This window comes from Podarcis filfolensis (assembly GCF_964270895.1).
Source record: "Podarcis filfolensis genome assembly, chromosome: 10".
Classification (NCBI taxonomy): domain Eukaryota; kingdom Metazoa; phylum Chordata; class Lepidosauria; order Squamata; family Lacertidae; genus Podarcis; species Podarcis filfolensis.
The window spans coordinates 18584111-18601821 of NC_139612.1; the positions used below are offsets into that span (position 1 = coordinate 18584111).

Below are 17711 nucleotides of genomic sequence, written 5' to 3' on the forward strand. Positions count from 1 at the left end.
CCTTTTACCTCCAGAATACCTTATTAAATGTAAACAAGGAAGGACAGCCTTTCGTCTATCTCAATTAAGTAGTATACCCCAGCTTTAAGCATGAAAACTATTGAGGCAGCAAGAAATAAAAACAAGATAATAACAATGTGAATAAATGCATCAACTTTAAAAGCACACACAAACAGATTTACAATTTGGGTTTGTAAAATTGGTTGGAAATAACTGAACAAGGGACGTAAATGTTTCAAGAAGTATAAAACAATGTTAGCATATCATCTTCTGAAAGTGAGGGATTCGAACGTAAGGCAGGAGGGCATAGTTGCCAAACTGAAATGAAAACCAAACGGTTGTGAGCCATGACTTCTAGTTTGATACACGACTGATGCTTCTCTTTTCTATAGTTAAAAATTTGTGGAAGGATTGCTGTGCTTGCAGTGCTCAATTTAAACAAGTTTTTTTAATTTTTAAACAAAACCTCTTAAAATTTAGTTTATTCAAATTAGGTTTTCAGGTTTAATGCCTTTTATGTTTTTAAAAATGCACATGCACTATATCCTGTGGAAGCTTATCATACCATTTTTGTTAGAGGAAAACAGATTGTGGTGGGTTGTATTCAGCAATTTTCAGCTATTCCACCCCTCAAAAAAGTAATCTGCTCTGGAAGATCCTCCCACCCTCTGGATCTAATGTTGGGGGGGGCAGAAATCACTGATCTCCATATTTCAGTTATGGAGGTATTTTTAACAGCTGAAAATCATTATTGGCTACCAGTTACTACTTGTACATATTTGCTACAAATTTGCTACATTCAATATATGCATTTCTGTACTGTAATAATACCATTCTTAAATTTAAATGCAACAACACATGCATTACTATGTTAGTATCACTGCTTTTGGGTCAGCTTGCTTTTTTCAGAATCTCAGCTTGGGTTTTTTTAATGCATCAATTGTATTTTAAAACACTTTTCGATTAATCACAGACCCTCACAGATTTTACTCTTGCCTCCTTTAACACAGAGATGCGTAAGCTTTAGTAGGTCTAAAAATGCTGAGATGTTAAGTTAGATGATTAGGTAATTGTAGGTATAATTTTCAGGTCTAATTTTTTTGCCAGTGCCAGTTCAGTGACATTTTATATACTTGGTCATAATTATGTAAGATCAGGTTTTATTTTTGTCCACTTGAAATACTGAGAGAGCATATCTAAGATCAGACAGGGTGGTATTGGAGGATAAGCAATCTGTCTTAGATCACTGAGATTTTGGAAAAAGATTGAAGACATGTCTATGAAATAGCACTTTTAATTGTGATTTAAATAGAGAACCCAGACTTTCTAAGCCTCTTTTCAAGCTGGAGCAATGGCAGCCCTGCTGAAAGAGTATTTGAAAGATTCAAGGTCATTCCCAGGCCATTTGAGGGAAATGTGAACCGTTTATTAAAATGAATGGAAGTTTAGTTAGCTTTTTTTTCTCCTGACAATAAACCTTCTAAAGTAGAGTTTGAAATAATAATAGGCAAACATTTCACGGATAATATGTCTCAGGAGGGTAAGAAAAATGTTCTAATATTCTATTTTGTGCACAAATAGTATAAAGTGGTTTTTTTTCTTCCTTTTTAACAGAGAAAAGGAGAGATCTACCAAATGGTAAGTGGTTGGTTTGTTTGTTTTTGCTTGCAGTAACCATGAAATTGTTTGATTGTTTCAACGTCGCTCACTTACTCCTAGCTTATCACTCATGAATGCAATTGCCTATCTGAACATCAGTGCATCTTTTAAAATTGTAAGTGGACAGTTAGGCTTTGATTAGCTGTGGGATTGCTTAGTGGTACTTTAAAATTGCAATGCAAACAGTACAGTAGGAGGCGAAAGCAGGAAGGCCTGAGAATAAAGACCACTGACAAATGTGGATGTTGCAGTGACAAACTCCTCTTCTTAGCAAATGCTGATTATGTGGGAATGACTTAGGAAGTCAGCTTTAAACCATTTGACATACTGACATTAGCTTTTCATCTGCAGAATTCACTCAGATGTTTTAGCTGCTAAGTCATGAGCCAGAATCATTTTAATTTTTGAGGGGGGATTAGAAATAGTGTTCTTCCTTTATTGGTACAAACCTCGACAGTTGTAGAATATTTGCACAAAGGTGCAATATATGATTCGTTTTAAAGTAGCTAAATACCACCCTATTGTTGAAAGGCTTGGTTAACATCGCAGAATAAAAATTGTAGGATTAAACAAATTGGCATTGCTGGTTATGTAAAATGCATTAGCCTGTAATTTCCTGGGATTTGTGTTTTTATTCATGTTGGTAATGGAAAAGTCTATTCAATGTTAAGGCAGTGAGCTGTAGATTTACTGACCTTCCATCATAATGGTTAGGATGAAAATGGGGATTTATCAGAATTAGTTTTAAAAAGGCTTGCCAGGAATCATGTGGCCCACTTTCATTTTAGCACATGAGCTGGAATCTGATTTAGTCTGCAGGAAGCTGCCCTCCAGCAGGCAGCAACTGAGGAATATAAAGGATTTTCACAAAACATTGCCATGTTTTGTACCACATTTTCGGAAAACGCTTCTGAGGATGTGAAAGATATCAACATTAGTGGATGCTTAAGACCACTATATTGTCAAGTTCTTCCAAATGACGAACTTTATAGGCCGCTTTCATCTTCACTGATCGAGCTCTCGACAGCAGATGGGGAAGGTGCTTGTGTTATGATGGGGAAAATTTTGTTGGATATAAATATGGCAGTGTTAGAAGAAAATGGAAGTCCCTTAGAGTCATGTGTTCCTCGTGGACAACCCAAGCCTAATGACAGTGGTAAGCATGCTTTTCATTGGCTGGTGGTATTTATTTCTGAGCAAACATGCTTTTGATGGCACTGCTAAAGGGGAAAAAAAGCATTAAAAATATATGTACAAACTGAGTGGTTTTTATGTAACATGGGCAAAGATTATTTCTTCTACAAATCAAACTAGTAGGCATTATCCTCCATCTATAGTATTGAAAATATAGACCTCATAATGAATATTTTGTAACAGTGGTTTTTATTTTATTTTTATTTCTGCTTAATTTTACTTGTGGAAACCATCAATTTCTAGCTGTCTCGATACGATACCAAAAAATCAAAATCTAATCTAATTTGCAGATTATGGTAACCAAGAATAGCAAAATTATTAGATTCTTATTTTATTGTGACATTTCCAAGAATTAGTTTGATTATATTTATATTGATTATATTTGCTACTAGAAATAGGCAAACATCAGGTGTGCATGACAGGTACACATGGCTTTACTACCAACATGTATTCTAGTAGCAACTTTGCGGAATACAGCAGCTTTCTTTCTTAGCAACGCTCTAGAAAGGCATAACCCAGTTCTCACCTCTATTACAGTTTCTTTAAAATATGTGGTCTCCTAAGACCTTCTGCTACACAGAGCTGCCTCACCACGGAAGATAACTTATGTACATTATTCAACTTGCACCATGAATTTTTAAAGATTTCTTGCACATAAGAAATAATTATACTGATAGGCTCACATATTTAGAAGAGTAAGAAATACTGAGTAAGAAATTATTCAATTTCTCAAGAAATTATAAGAGTAAGAAATTCTTCTCAAACATCTTGACAGTTAAAATGTAGCCACTTACTTCTGTTGTAAAATGGTATAGAAAGATTTGTCTTAATATTTTAGAGCTAGAGCTATCACTGTTAGAAATCTGTTAAACAACAGTTTTTGAAATGAGATTGGGGGATGGGAATATTGGATTCAGATGGCAGGGGGAGTACTGTTGGGTTAAAGAATCTAGTGGGAAAATGTATTTACATTTTCTACGCTTAAATGAACCATTTTGAGATAATAATAATAATTGATACTGATTGAAATCTTCTGGCCCTCTGTATTGTGTGAAAAAACAACAAAGGTTTTCCTAGATATCATTTTGTTTTTAAAACATTAATCTATCCTTACTCTGTAATACTTGGAGTCCAGGAAACATAAGACGGCAGACCAAATTAATTTGAATCTATTTGCACTCCTACAGGTCCAAGTCTACCAATGGCAACTGTTGACATCAAAAATCCAGAAATCACCACTAACAGATTTTATGGCTCACAAGTCAACAACATTTCATATACCAAAGAGAAGAAAAAAGCAAAAGCAAAAAAGAAGAGGTTAACAAAGGCAGATATTGGAACTCCAAGCAACTTCCAGTAAGAGCGCCGTTTCTTTTTTATAACTTTCTACAGACAGGCCCAAAAATTCAATTACTACATTTGGGAAGAAAATCAGTTTGCGAGTAATACTAAATAGGTGCCCTTTTAAATATTTTCTCCATGGTAATTTTTGGCAAAATTAAGTTAAGGTAGTTTAAGATGGCCCACCCGTGTGTGTGTGTGTGTGTGTGTGTGTGTGTGTTTAAAGGACCAGGGTGCCTTACACAATAGAAGAACAATACAGTAAAACTCAGTATGAAAATCCTCCAAAAGCAGGAGACACAAAGCAGGATGATGAAATCCAGCAGAGCCAACAAACCCATCAGTTAAAATTGGCAGCTGTGGCATGCTGAAAAGTGTGAGAGCGAGCATGTCTTAGTCTGATACTGAAACGTCACCTAGCAAGCCTACCTAGGGAAGGAGATCCATAGATCTCCCACAGGGCAGGAGTACTCTTGAGGATGGCTTCTGAGCATAACTGGGCACTCGTGGTAGAAGGTGTGGTCCTTGGGATACATGGTCCCTAACCATTTAGGGCACTCTGAATTGGTCCCAAAATGAACCAACAGCCCAGTGTAGTTGCATGAACACCATGGTGTTCCCTCTTAAGTAACCTAGCTATGTTTTCTGCTAACTAACTGGCACTTGTGAAAAGTATTGGCCTATGTGCAGGAATCTGATCTGGACATTTGGTTGTTTAAAGCATTTTTACCCTGATGAAAAGAGTTGGCCTGTTAATAAAAATTATGTTAAAAAAAAAAGAGTTTGCTGAGTGACTTCCAAAGAAGAATTGCAAGACAGTCCCTTCCCTTAGCCATACAGATAAAGACTTACAGGTTGGGAGAGAGAGAAGGAAAAAGACATGCTCTGGCACTAGTTCTCAGTTGTGTATTTGGTTAGCACCAACAATCAAAACATCTTCTCTGAAGTGGATGTTGGTTGACCTTACAGGGTGGGTCATCAACCTTCTCAAGCCTATCAAAAATCTGCCAATATCTCATGGGTCCCTGTATGGTAAGGATTAGCAAACACAGATAATTGTTGCCATTAAGGGTGAGATCCAGGTGTTTTTTAGCACTGGAAAATTAGAGGCACCAGGGCTTTTTCTCAGACGGAACTTGTCGGAACTCAGGTCCGGCATCTCTCAGGTGGGTGCCATTGCCATTCTAAGAGAACAAGAGTTTCAGCACCTCGTTTTCTAGAAAAATAACACCAAGAGTTATTTAGTGACTGCAATTGATAGCTACCAAATCGATTTGTATTTGTGTGTGTTGGTGTTTCAATGTTTCGATGTTGTATCTATGTATATATTGTAAATTGTATAATGTTTTCCTCCCGATGGTTAATATGACTGTGATGGTTGAAACAGCAATAAACAAACAAGCATCAGATCATGTTTCATTGTACATGGAGAACTTCAGATGTCCCAATAAAATACATACGGGTTAGGTTAAAGAGCTTAACCAATCATAATACTAATATCAGAAGCAACTTTCATTATGTATTCTATCATGTATGCATGGTGTCTTAGCTTTTGTTGTTGCATGCAAGCAGACTTTTTATACTGAGTAATTAAGTTTCCGCTGAGATCCTTTATTTAGATATCTCAGTGGGCAGACTTCCATGGCAATCAGCTTTTCTGTCACTATTAAGCTTATCCTGCAGTTACACAGAGCTGCACTGGGCACGTTCTTGATTTTCATGAGATGACAGTGAAATCCTACTGCTGTCCCAAGTGTGCATCTAGAATGTATTCAGTCCGTTTTCACCATGCGGGGCAGTCACGAAAAAATGCTGAATATTCCTTGGCATACACTTTGCTGTAGAAGATGAAGCACCTTTCCATGTAGAAAGTTTGAAGCCCACTTACATTGCCACTGAAGGATGACGAGCATCCAGTGGCATCCATGATTTCTAACAGTGCTATACTACTGAATGCTAAAGGTAAATGGTAAAGGACATGGGGTGGCGCTGTGGTCTAAACCACTGAGCCTCTTGGGTTTGCCGATCAGAAGGTTGGTGGTTCGAATCCCTGTGACAGGGTGAGTTCCTGTTGCTCTGTCCCAACTCCTGCCAACCTAGCAGTTTAAAGCACACCAGTGCACGTCGATAAACAGGTACCACTGCGATTGGAAGGTAAACTGCATTTCCGTCACGGTGTTCCATTGCACCAGAAGCGGTTTATTCATTCTGGCCACATGACCCGGAAAGTTGTCTGTGGACAAACGCCGGCTCCCTTGGCCTGCAAGCAAGATGAGCACAGCAACCCCATAGTCGCCTTTGACTGGGCTTAACCGTCCAGGGGTCCTTTACCTTTTATCTTTTACTACTGAATATGAATACGAAATAACACAGTAGTGAAACTTGTACCTGGCAAATGCAATTTAATGAAAACCCGGCTCCTTATTTAATAAAACTTGTCTCCATTATTATCTTAACTACCGAAAATGAAAAATGGACTTAATCAGTATAGTATGGCCATTTTTTAGGCTTCAGGGACTCTGTTTTTGAAATGTGCTAAAACTCTCTTAATTGAGATTGATACTGTTTAAAATTAAAATGCTATCAGTAGATCTCTTAGCACCGGCTATTTCAGAGTATGTGTGGAATCTGTAGAATCATTTAGGCACAGAATGCTGTGTCTCATCCGAACCATTTCCCATTTGTATCAGTTGATCAATTATAATGCAATAGTTTATCACCGTGAAGCTTATATATTGAAATATGTAATACTCCTTATATATTCTAATTTTGCATTTCGTTTTTTCCCTCTAGGCACATTGGACATGTTGGCTGGGACCCGAACACAGGTTTTGATGTAAGCAAGAATGAGGGTGGTTAACTGTTCCAAAACTCCCAAGCGTTCTACAGTCATTCCATATTTATGTGAAACAAAAATTGAAAGGAGGGCAGTTGTAATTCATACTTTTTTTTGTCATGAAGGTTTTTAAATTTGCCATGCAAGCCGATTTAACTAAGAATGCTTTGAGCTTCATGCCTGAAAACAGAAATCTTCCCAGAAACTATGCTACATCATTGCCACAAAGCCCAAGGTTTTGTGTGGAGAAACTTTTCTAATAAAAGGATCTGTGTTTGCTGAACAAAACAAAAAAAGTAGCTTCTAACGGCTCTAATGTTTCCATTAGGTTAACAATTTGGATCCAGAGCTGAAAAACCTGTTTGACATGTGTGGAATTTCAGAGGCTCAGCTGAAAGACAAAGAAACATCCAAGGTTATATATGATTTTATTGAAAAAACAGGAGGTGTGGAAGCTGTTAAAAACGAGTTGCGTAGACAAGGTGAGTCCTCGTGCCATCCACTCATGCTTTGTAATGCCTACAAAAATGCAGGGTTTGAGCCAGACTTCACTGTAGTTCCAAGTTCTACCTTCTGCACTCTTCCTAAGGCCTGAGAGGATGGGCTGAGGAAAGGGGATCAAACTAAACTCTCTTCTCCCTGCTGCCCCAATTCGTGGGAGCATCCCGTGAGCAGAACTCGGGATACTCCTGCAGGTGGGACCACAGTATGAATCCAACCCATTACATCAAGCTGAGAAATGCTTCTCCAGATTTTTTAAATGGATTTCTATTTGCATGTTTTGTTAAACACACTTACCGTATTTTTTGCTCTATAAGACTCACTTTTTCCCTCCTAAAAAGTAAGGGGAGATGTGTGTGCATCTTATGGAGCGAATGCAGGCTGCACAGCTATCCCAGAAGCCAGAACAGCAAGAGGGATTGCTGCTTTCGCTGCACAGCGATCCCTCTTGCTGTTCTGGCTTCTGAGATTCAGAATATTTTTTCTTGTTTTCCTCCTCCAAAAACTAGGTGCATCTTATGGTCTGGTGCATCTTATAGAAAGAAAAATATGGTAATTTGAAATGGAATACACATCGCTTTGACAAAATCTCCGCAGCCAACAAACTTTTCTGTTTTAAACACCATCCTGTATCTAATCCAAAATGTTTAAAAATTGAGTCCCGAGCAGGGGGTATCCCAGGAGTTCATTACTCTGTAGAAATTGACTTCTCTGGGTTTGTTTGTTTTTGCAAGTAGCTGCAATGGCCAGCTATAATTGGAGAACCAAGAATTTCTGTCATGATTCAACACTTACATGGTACCACCCATTTACTACATAGGTGCATGTGCCTCTGTAGCATAATTATTATGTGGTAGACAGCAGAGGCTAGAGACCAACAGTTTCATGGCAGTGGATTAAAGAAAGTAAATGAGACTAGGATGCTTCAGAAAAAGTTAATATATGTTACATTTATGATCTAGGTCCACCACTCTGGAGTGGTATGTATGAATTCTAATCTTCAGAGTTCTTTGCGTTGCAGTGGTGTGTGATACACAATACCTACACATTTGGGTTAAAAAATACCAGATTTAGGAATTGATACATCAATACATAATTTGTAACCATTTTATATAGTTAAAAGTTGTGGCTTTTTCCATTGGATATTACTGGCAAACAGTGCCCTGCAATTAATTTTTGTTAAAGTCACTAACCTGCTGCCCTTTGGTGCTTCAGCCTACCGTATAATATGCCTTATAAGATATATATCCTTGTTTGAAGTGTGTGTGTGTGCTTTAAGATCTTAATTTAGCAATTTTGAACAAAGGGCTTCCTTGTTCTAATAGCAAGAGACCCTGTACTTACAAGTGGTTTTCTTCATCATGGCTAAGTAGAACACATTTTACCAATTACTAGCTCTTAATTGGGTTTTGGGAATGAACAGCTCCGTACTTGCTCTGAACACAGAGGTAGAGATTGTGTATGGAGAAAGATTTGAGTCTTAAAGTGCGATCCTATGCAAGTCTACACTCGGAAGTAAGCTCAGTTGAGTTATGTGAGATGAATAGGTATGAGACTGCAGCCACAATCTTGCGAAGCACTGAGGCCATTCACTAGCAAGGTGATTTCTTCAATGGTGACTGCAAGTAGCAGGAAATAATATTACAGAGACCTTAATAATATTGCATGGTGATGCATATTCCATCCTTCCTCTTCCTCCTCTCACTGTTAAGGATGGGTGGAAGAGTCGAGCTGCCATTTTGAAAATTAAACAGAGAATGATGGCCTATATGTATATGTCAAGATTAACTTGAATATGCTAGTGCTCAAGATCAGGGTGAGCTAAGGCCTTAGTTCATTTGGCTACTTAAAGTTCTTCCAAAATGAATGCCTTTACACATATACCTATGCCTCAGTAGCCTCCACATTGAGATGATTTGCTGGATTTGATGTGGGGCTACGGTAAAAAGTTATTCGGAACCTTCCATTGATCATTATATGGAAGTGGGGATTAGGCCTGCCATCTGTATTGGATTCGCTGTTGCAGTAAAAATGTGCCTAAATCAACAAAGCCATGTTTGATTTGCTTTATAATGACAAATGAGCTATCTTGGGCAAAACTATATGTTGCCCATTTTCTAGTGTATGAAAACGCTTTACCCATTTTTTTTAACAGTTGGGTAACACAGCCAATTGGGAGCAATAGCTTTGTGTGAGGTGGAAAATTTTCAAATTTCAGTGATTCTAAAACACAAAGTATTAACCTTTCTGTGGAGAGAGTTGGTTCCTTTTGGAAATGCTTTGCTGCTGTGTTAGGATTATCCTCCTAAAGGCTGTGAGTATAAAACTTCAATGTCATGAAAGCCATGCAGATAGACCGTCACTTGTAAATATTGGCATTGACCTGTATAGACATTTGAGAACATGCATTCTTCCCCCCACCCCACTTTTTCCCTTTTGCTTGGTGTGCAGAGAGTGGTTTGTTGCAGTTGCAGTTGTGATGCTAGCTGGATGAGAGACCAGATATGCTCAACTGGAAACTAATATATATATTTTTAAAAAACTGATAAAATGGTAGTACAGTGGTAACTCGGTTTTCAAACATAATCTGTTCTGGAAGACTGTTCGAGTTCCAAAACGTCCAAAAACTCAATGCAGAAAATTCTACGGAATCCACGTGGCATGTTCAGCATCTGAGACGTGTTCAAAAACCACAGCATTTACACGTTTACAGCATTTGAAAACCGAAATATTTATCGGCCTCGGTCCAGTATATCTGAAGGAGCTTCTCCACCCCCATCGTTCTACCCAGACACTGAGGTCCAGCGCCGAGGGCCTTCTGGCGGTTCCCTTACTGCGAGAAGCCAAGTTACAGGGAACCAGGCAGAGGGCCTTCTCGGTAGTGGCACCCGCCCTGTGGAACGCCCTCCCACCAGATGTCAAAGAGAACAAAAACTACCAGACTTTTAGAGGACATCTGAAGGCAGCCCTGTTTAGGGAAGCTTTTAATGTTTGATGCATTACGGTATTTTAATATTTTGTTGGAAGCCGCCCAGAGTGGCTGGGGAAGCCCAGCCAGATGGGCGGGGTATAAATAAAGAAATTATTATTATTATTATTATTATTATTATTATTATTATTATTATTATCATCATCATCATCATCATCAACAGAGACAACTGAGGTACCACTGTACTGTCACTGCAGAAATATAGCAGCGTGAACTGCCCTTTATTGATGGATATGCATGTCCTGAACTTATCACATTTGTGATGGAGGACAGACTGCAAACTGAGTGAGGTTCCCCGGGGGGAAGGCAAGGGAACTGAGCTCTTCTGTAAATCAAAATGGTATTTTTGATGCAGCTCTTGGTCGGTGGGGAAAGCTGTCCCTCCATAAGTGACTAAGCACTTGTTTGTTTTTTGTTCTCAGCTCCTCCACCACCTCCACCATCCAGGGGCGGCCCTCCCCCTCCTCCTCCTCCCCCACCACCACATAGCTCGGGGCCACCTCCCCCTCCTATTAGGGGAAGGGGAGCTCCTCCCCCACCTCCTTCAAGAGCTCCGACTGCAGCGCCACCCCCTCCGCCTCCTTCCAGACCTGGCGGTGCAGTGCCGCCCCCGCCCCCCAACAGGATGTATCCTCCTCCTCCTCCGGTTCATTCTTCCTCGGCCCCCTCCGGCCCCCCTCCTCCCCCTCCGCCACCTTCGGGTGGTTCTTGTGTGCCTCCTCCGCCTCCCCCACCCCCTCCCCCTCCTGGTCCTCCTCCGCCGCCCGGTGTCCCAGTCGAGGTTGACCATCAGCTTCCAGTTCCTGCAGGAAATAAAGCAGCTCTCTTAGATCAAATCAGAGAAGGGGCCCAATTGAAAAAAGTAGAACAGAGCAGTCGTCCGGTCTCCAGCTCGGGAAGAGACGCGCTACTTGATCAGATACGGCAGGGTATACAGCTGAAGTCTGTGAGTATCACTGGGTTTTTTTGTTCTTTAGTTTTGCTTACTAGCAAAATTTTGTGTAGTGTGTATCGTAGAATCGTGTTGGAAGGGACCCCAAGGATCATTCTGCCCAACCCCCTGCAATTCAGGAAACTCAACTAAAGCATCCATGAATCCAACCTCTGCTTAAACGGCCTCGGTCCTGTACACCTGAAGGAGCATCTCCACCCCCATCGTTCAGCCCGGACACTGAGATCCAGCGCCGAGGGCCTTCTGGCGGTTCCCTCATTGCGAGAAATGAGGTTGCAGGGAACCAGACAGAGGGCCTTCTCGGCACCCCCCTGTGGAGCCCCCGCCCTTCAGATGTGAAGGAAATAAGTAGCTATCCTATCTTTAAAAGACATCTGAAGGCAGCCCTGTTTAGGGAAGTTTTTAATATTTAATGCTGTATTGTTTTTAACACTTGATTGGGAGCCGCCCAGAGTGGCTGGGGAAACTCAGCCAGATGGGCGGGGTATAAATAATAATAAATAATAATAATAATAATAATAATAATAATAATAATTATTATTATTATTATTATTATTATTATTATTATTAATTAAACACCTCCAAGGAAGGAGAGTCCACAACCTCTGTAATATAGTAATATATGTTTGTCACAAGAATTTCATTAACTGTCTTTTCTGTGTCAAATGCGAATTCCTAAAAATGCCCTTGATTTTAAACCTTCGGCACATTCTTCCACCTAAGTAGACTTTTGGTGATCGAGTAAAAGTACAAAGCGTAGAATAATCAGTCTGCCCTTGTTTCTGTTTACTTGAAGGTACGCTCTAGCCATTGGCTTCTCAGAAATTGAGTGCTAAATGTTCTAAGTTCTATGTATGCTTCTACATTTCTATATTCAATCTCCTCCACCCCAGGTATCTGATGGGCAAGAGAGTGCACCGCCTACGCCTGCTCCCACCTCGGGTATTGTGGGAGCGCTAATGGAAGTTATGCAGAAAAGGAGCAAAGCCATTCATTCTTCAGGTAGCGCATTCAATACAGCCATGTGCAATTTGTTTCTTTGAATTAATACCCACGTTTATAACATGGATTATAGCATCTATTCTATCTGCCGATATAATAATATTTAACAGAAAGGGATTATAGGCTTATCAGCCGTGTGAAGTCTTAAGAAAAAGCTGTATTGAAAAATAGCCTTGTAGCAACCGTAAAAATTATATTAATCAACAGTTTACTAATTTATACAATTCTAGAACTGCTTGTCACAACCCACACAATGGGTGTAATTTATGGAAGCTTGTTTCTGTTTCCATAAGCATCCCTTATTTAAAAAAAGAATAGGTTATTTGGTTATTCTCCTGAACCAGATAGATTGCTTATTTATTTGGAAGAAGTATATAGATAATAGCAGGAATATTACAAATATTTTGAAGCTGTCACTTAGGTCTTAATACTGTGCCACCATCAAGAAAATCATGTTTTGGTCAGCTGTTATTACAAAAATCATGGGGTAGGCATAAATAATATGCACTCTACTCTGAAGGAAAGCAATATGCAATTACTATGCGACTTAGGACCTGGGTACTTAAATAGTCACAATTTTTCACATACATGCCCAGGTTTATTATTATTACTATTATTGTTATTATTTCTTACTGTGCAAATGCCATTCATTACCAACTAAATGGGGGCTGGGGGCGGAAATGGCAACACTAGCTTTTGCTGAATGTTTAGTTCTTGCAAAAATAACTTAATTTTTTTCTTACCATTAGATGAAGATGAGGACGAAGAAGATGAAGAAGATTTCGAGGATGATGATGAATGGGATGACTGATCAGTATATTATATATCATATATATTTTTAAGGTGAAATACTAAACTACTTTCTGTCTATGGATTCTGTAAAATTATCATGTAAATGTTCTACCAATTTGCTGTATATTTTTGTTGCCTTTTGCTTTTTTATTAATCTGTGCAATACCTCATTTAATCTGTAAAGGTTTGTCATAATCCTATACAAAGTTACTCCCGAAATTAATGTGTACAAGTTTACACCGGGTTGCTCAGTGTACATGTGAACACTTTCCATTCCATCAATAAGGGAGTTTTAATGTAATATGCGAGATTGACAAACACACCTTAAATGTATTTAGTTATAATGCAAGAAGGAAAACACTATTTTCATACCCTACTTTTTCTGTATCTAAATTTTCTTATTAAAACCTAGTATAGCACTACATTCTTTAAGCAATGCAGCTCCTAGTTTTAGCCCCTTCATCTTGGAAACTCTGCCACGTGGGTGAGGCTGATAAAACAATGAATCATTGCAGTTCATACCGCTGCGATTTAAATTTAGCATTTAAGCTGACATAAAACAATCGTAAAATAATAATAACAATAATAAAGCAGTTGTGAAAATTTCCCCTGATTCTGGAGCACTGTGTTTCCTGCTATCGGGCAGCGTTGACACCTTGAATGCTCAATTTAGGAACTTCCCTGTTGGTTTCAGAGTGTGACATCTCTGATGTAAGCCACCTCTGATTTTTACCAGCTACCTTTCACAATGAAGAGGAGGAGTCTACATTTATGGCAACTGCTGCGGGCGTTTATTTATTTTTATATGCTGTTTTTTACTGAAGGGCTGTGGTTATAAAGTTTGCTCTGAATAATAGCGGATTTAAATTAATTTTAAAATGTCTAGGGCATGAGAATACTAATAAATGAATTTAGGTGGTGTCACTCTGCAGTCTTGATGGATTACGGTATAAACCGAACACAATTTAGGCACCAGATCTGTGATCTAGAAATTGAAAGCATTTATACAGGGATGGATGGATGCCTTAAATATATACTTCTCCTGACTGTGACGGGCTTTCCAAAAGCGATGGGGAAAGTTTGTGGGGGAGAGAAGGGATATGAGCATGAATTCTTCACTGATGTTTCCTTTCAACTCCCTTTGGCTGGATAAGCTGAGAATGGGTAGGCTCTGTGCCTGTCAGCCTATTAATGTTCAGAGATCCACTCCTCGCATGCACCCCTATGGGTTTATTCAAGCATAATGGGTCAATGTTGCCCTGTTTCCTTTGGACACTAAATCTCCAGGTAGAGCTCACTGAACTGCTTGCCTTTTGAGAGGGTCTCACTACTGCAAAGTTGGTTTAAACCACTGCTTTTTATACGCACTGAACTTGCATATTGCAGTTTGATTTGCCTCACGCTTAGAAATGACGCCAAGGGATGTGCTTGGAAATCGCGTTCCGACGTACGACGGGGAAAGTTGAGTTCTCACCTTAATTTTCGTATTTACTAATGGACTTAACGTTTGGATTATCTCCCTATTTTATATGCAGGGTGCTGCATTTAAGATAGGCATTGGCAGTGCTAACCCCATACTTGCAGCAAGGAGACACTGAAGTAGAAAACACTAGGAATAATCAACTTGCCTCGCTGCTGCACAGTGTTTCAAGGGAGCAATATCTGGCGTACAATTAACACATGCTTCTTTCCCCTCTCCCCATCTTCTCTATTCATGGTATATTGGATGAAATTTGTATTTGCTGAAACCCAGTGTTGGCTTGATCTTGGCAGGCTGGACCTGCAATATGACCTGGCTTGGATATCTTAGTGCAGTTATAACGTATGTCTAGCATCTGGATTTTTAATACTCGAGGAAAACAGGATTTTAAAGGTTATGTTGATGAAGAGGGAGGTGTTGGAAGCAAAGCTACGTTATTCCGATGAGGGTAACTTTTGTTTTAAGCACACGGCTTGGGAAAGGAGAATTTTAAAGGTCTCCTCCTCTCCCTGCGGTTGTAGCCACAGCACTGCCTGCTGCTGGAAAGACTTTCAGCCACTGTTGCTGCTAGTATGGCTTGAGGACTGCGGGCAGGTTGGCTGAAGCCTGATTTGAATGCTCTGAAGTAGGATTAAGAATGTGCACATGAGAGGGAGTGTTAATGGCCTTCGGGACAGCGTTTAGTGCTGTCTCTCCAGCTCTGTAATCATAAAGGGCATTTTTCAAATAGATCTTGCTCAGGTGGCCTCCAAAGATGTTACTTACTAGCATGAATAAAGCACATGCTTCTAGAGTCGAGAGAACTTGGAAAGATTTAATATTTTATGTCTGAGATATTTGTGTAATCCATTAATCACTTGCCCAACAGGCTTTCGTTTCGTTTCGTTTTGTTTTCCTATAAAGTGTATCCACATTATTGCACAAAAGTTCAGATGTTTTGCTTTCAATAGCATATTGTACGGTCTTAATTTAAGGCATGACTGCGGTTACAGTTAGGCTACAAAGTCACAGCTGCATGTTTCTGCATTTTCCCATGTGGGCTGGAGGCGACGTTTCATGTCATTGAATCACTACTGCTAACTGTTGTAACAAGGCAGCTTCATGCACCAGTTAAATTGACTGTCCAGGTAGCCTTGGCAATTAGCAAATGAGCCTGAGGCCTATATCTCAGCACTACGCATAGACAATATCAACTAGCCGCTTGTACTCTGAAAGCATCTCAATCGTTCAGTTTTCCGTTTCATCAAACTGAAATTCTTGGTATGTGAATTTTCTTTCTCTTTGGCTTTTTTTTTTTAATGTACAGTGAATAGGATGTTGCACTGGTGGCAATTCATCATGGAGCATAATAAAATTAATTTGACTCAAAAACACGGTGTGGTGTGACTTTTTTTTCTTCTTGTCTTCTAACTCATGCACAGGTTATGCTTCAGCCAGGATAGCAAAATCCAACATTACCATAACTAGCTCAAATTGGAAAGTGGATTGTGTTCTTAAATAAGTTTCAGGAGGGAATCTAATGCCCTGGCCCATAGGTCAAATATGACAGCTAGCCTGCTGCTCCCATGGAAACAATGGCTGTTGTAAACCAACAGATTGCATAATGCATTAATATTACAAGGTCAGGCAATGTTGGAAGGGGTCTGTGCATTAAAAGTCTTGTTGTCTTTGCAGTTGCTGTGTGTATTGCCTGCTCTCTTTTGCATAAAACTTAACATATTTTTTGGTGACCAAATTGCATAGAATTTCACAAAGGAGATTTTATATCCACAAGCATCAAGTATTTTTATTGCCATCACCGGTTTGTTGCTATATCTTGGATAAATTCCTGGTTCTTCTTGCTAGTTGCATATCTGCACGTATAAGTATGTTGATCATATTAATAAAATCAGAGATTTAGTAGCTCTCTTGGCTCTTGTTCTCAGTCCACAGTGGTGTTTATAACAGTGCCTTCAAAACAAAGGTAAGGGACCCCTGGACAATTAAGTCCAGTCTAAGGTGACTATGGGGTGCAGCACTCATTTCGCTTTCAGGCCAAGGGAGCCAGCATTTGCCCGCACACAGCTTTCTCTGTCATGTGGCCAGCATGACTAGACCACTTCTGGTGCAACAGAACACTGATGGAATCCAGAGTGCACAGAAACGCGGTTTACCTTCCTGCCACAGCAGTACCTATTTATCTACTTGCACTGGTGTGCTTTCAAACTGCAAAAACATCAAGATTACAATATTTTTGTATACCTGACACATAAGTAGGCTGCACTTTTTAAAAATGTGAGTATCTTAACTTGCTGCTGACACACTGCTTGCAAATAGCTTCTGCAGTTTCCTGACAGTGCAAGCCATGTGAGATATAGCCTGTTCATCCCAAGTTTGAATAAATTGTGTTAAAACAAAGTTTGAATAAACTTTTAAAACAAAGCCCACAACGACTTTAAAATAATTTGGGAGAAGAAAAGAGCTGTATGTGAAAAATGCATCCTGGGTGACAGACGTTCTAGTTTCCCAAATGCCTGATTTCTTTGCAGATTTCTTTCCTCCAACTTCTATTGAAGCACACTGCCTACTCAATTTTCCTGTTAGTTTTCCTGGAAATTGCCATTATCAAGCTTCTGTTGCAGATCCTAAAAGCCCATGTGCTTTAGCAACTTGTGTCAGTAGTTGAGATTCAAGCTTGTCAGGGACATGATGTTCCTGACCAGTCTGGGCTCTCCTAGTTCCACTTCTGTCACTCTAATGTGCATTCTCTTCCCTTATCACATACCCCAATAAGCTCCGTGTACTTAATGTCTTCGCTGCAAGCCTGAGTGATGTTGCTCTGCCTGTTTATGGCTCTTCGCTGCCAAAAGATCAGCATAAAGTCTTGCAGTTCTCTGTTTCTGTGGAGCCGGTTCAAAGCTTTTGACACTCCTGAACTTCTGCAAGGCCAAAAATAACACTTTGTTGTGGTCTCCCTATAGTTAGC

At 39.6% G+C, this 17711-nt stretch overlaps 1 protein-coding gene across 2 annotated transcripts in view; it reads left to right on the forward strand.

Moving 5' to 3' along the window:
- Positions 1 to 16117, forward strand: part of WASL (WASP like actin nucleation promoting factor) — a 34875-nt gene extending 18758 nt beyond the window's left edge. The window contains exons 5-12 of one of the 2 annotated variants that reach the window (XM_083574572.1): positions 1615 to 1638; positions 4041 to 4209; positions 6988 to 7030; positions 7359 to 7512; positions 8494 to 8511; positions 10943 to 11466; positions 12366 to 12474; positions 13224 to 16117. In XM_083574572.1, coding sequence (XP_083430698.1) covers positions 1615 to 1638; positions 4041 to 4209; positions 6988 to 7030; positions 7359 to 7512; positions 8494 to 8511; positions 10943 to 11466; positions 12366 to 12474; positions 13224 to 13285 — 1103 coding nt within the window. In that variant the 3' untranslated portion in view covers positions 13286 to 16117. The remainder of the gene's footprint in view (positions 1 to 1614; positions 1639 to 4040; positions 4210 to 6987; positions 7031 to 7358; positions 7513 to 8493; positions 8512 to 10942; positions 11467 to 12365; positions 12475 to 13223) is intronic. The other variant, XM_083574573.1, reaches the window with a different exon arrangement.
- Positions 16118 to 17711: the final 1594 nt, after the last annotated feature.